The sequence below is a fragment of the Sinocyclocheilus rhinocerous genome, unplaced genomic scaffold (genome assembly GCF_001515625.1).
Source record: "Sinocyclocheilus rhinocerous isolate Xijiao unplaced genomic scaffold, SAMN03320098_v1.1 scaffold36823, whole genome shotgun sequence".
NCBI classification, from domain to species: domain Eukaryota; kingdom Metazoa; phylum Chordata; class Actinopteri; order Cypriniformes; family Cyprinidae; genus Sinocyclocheilus; species Sinocyclocheilus rhinocerous.
In genome coordinates this window covers 1-1239 of record NW_015655958.1, presented here as the reverse complement: position 1 = coordinate 1239, position 1239 = coordinate 1, and the positions used below count along the sequence as shown (strand labels likewise).

The 1239-nt window shown below is 32.7% G+C and overlaps 1 protein-coding gene across 1 annotated transcript; it reads right to left on the bottom strand.

Annotated features, from left to right (window-relative positions):
• Positions 1–282: 282 nt before the first annotated feature.
• On the bottom strand, positions 283–1233 carry LOC107718932 (zona pellucida sperm-binding protein 3-like). The gene is made up of 2 exons (XM_016526174.1): positions 900–1233; positions 283–405 (listed from the first exon to the last, which is right to left on the bottom strand). Exons 1-2 carry the CDS (start codon positions 1125–1127, stop codon positions 283–285), a joined length of 351 nt encoding a protein of 116 aa, XP_016381660.1. The 5' UTR covers positions 1128–1233.
• Between the last annotated feature and the right edge of the window lie 6 nt (positions 1234–1239).

Below are 1239 nucleotides of genomic sequence, written 5' to 3'. Positions count from 1 at the left end.
TTTAAGATGCAAAATTGAGAGATTAAAAGTATATTAATGTCACATAATATGCAAATGTAGAAGAAATATTCGAAAACAAAATGAAGAAAAAAAAATTTGATTTGGAATAGGCCTAGTCATTTTATTCTTGTAAAAGGCCTATTAAAAGTACCAAAACATTAACTTTTTTCTTGAAATCTTACATTTGTTTTAATTTTAACATAGCATAAAATGCCATGTTGAAGTATAAACTAAAGCCTGATTATCATGCTACCATGTTAGATTGAAAGGTTTAAAAGATGTTTACCTTGGGTAGATGCAATGAAGTGCAACCATAGCTTCATTAGTTTTCACAATAGGCGTGTTAGGAACAGGTGAAGGTGAATACACCAAAACAAAGGAATAAACGAGTGAATCTTCAGTCATCTGAAAAGAAAGTGGTACACGTAGATATTAATAAAAAAATTAAATACAATTCTTATAAAATTAACATCAACAAAAAGACAAGAAAAAAAAGAATACAAGACAATTAAAAAAAAACAAACAAAAAAAAACACACACTACAATAATCAAAATAAACAAAAATAAGAAAGAAAAAAAAAAAAAAAAATAAAAAAAAAAAAAAAAAAAAAAAAAAAAAAAAAAAAAAAATCAAATAGAAATAAAAACTATAAATCATAATACACAAAAAAAAAAAAATAATAATAATAATAAGAAAGACCGTTCAAGAGATAAGACTAAAAAGATTAAATCATGTGGACATGTTATGGTTCCCCTGGTCAGCCACACTTCTAATTCAGGTGACCACAAACATGAGAACACCAAAGAGCATCTTGGGCAAGGATTTTTGTATCATTTTAGACAAGTCTTAACAGGATCACAACAGCTGGAGAAACAATGCTTAACAGGACATACAGTACCGTTAATGTGCTCCCACATCCTTGTAGCGCTGACTCAAAGGCAACAATCCTGGCATGGTCATCAAATCCAACAGCTGGACAACCACCCAGCGTCAGATCAGAGGGGTTAATGAACTGATTGTTCCCCAAGAAATCTTGCTTCACCTGCACTTTGACGGAGACCTCTCCACATTGAACCTCGACAGTGTTTGCCGGCACTGGCACCTTGGGTTCAAACTCTGGCTCCATAACCTCATCCTTCACATCGGGATAGAGGTCAGGACCAGGAATGGGTTTGTGGAATCCCTGTTGGGTTTGTGAGAAAGTCTCAACTGTTTGTTTAGGTTGTATTAGTCCAAAA

What these genes read in the sequence shown, in the direction of transcription:
- LOC107718932 (XM_016526174.1), bottom strand. Translation starts at nt 1,127, where the DNA reads ATGGAGCCAGAGTTTGAACCCAAGGTGCCAGTGCCGGCAAACACTGTC. An exon ending in GATGTGGGAGCACATTAACG is followed by an intron (nt 406 to 899) that starts GTACTGTATGTC and finishes CTTTCTTTTCAG; the next exon opens with ATGACTGAAGATTCACTCGT.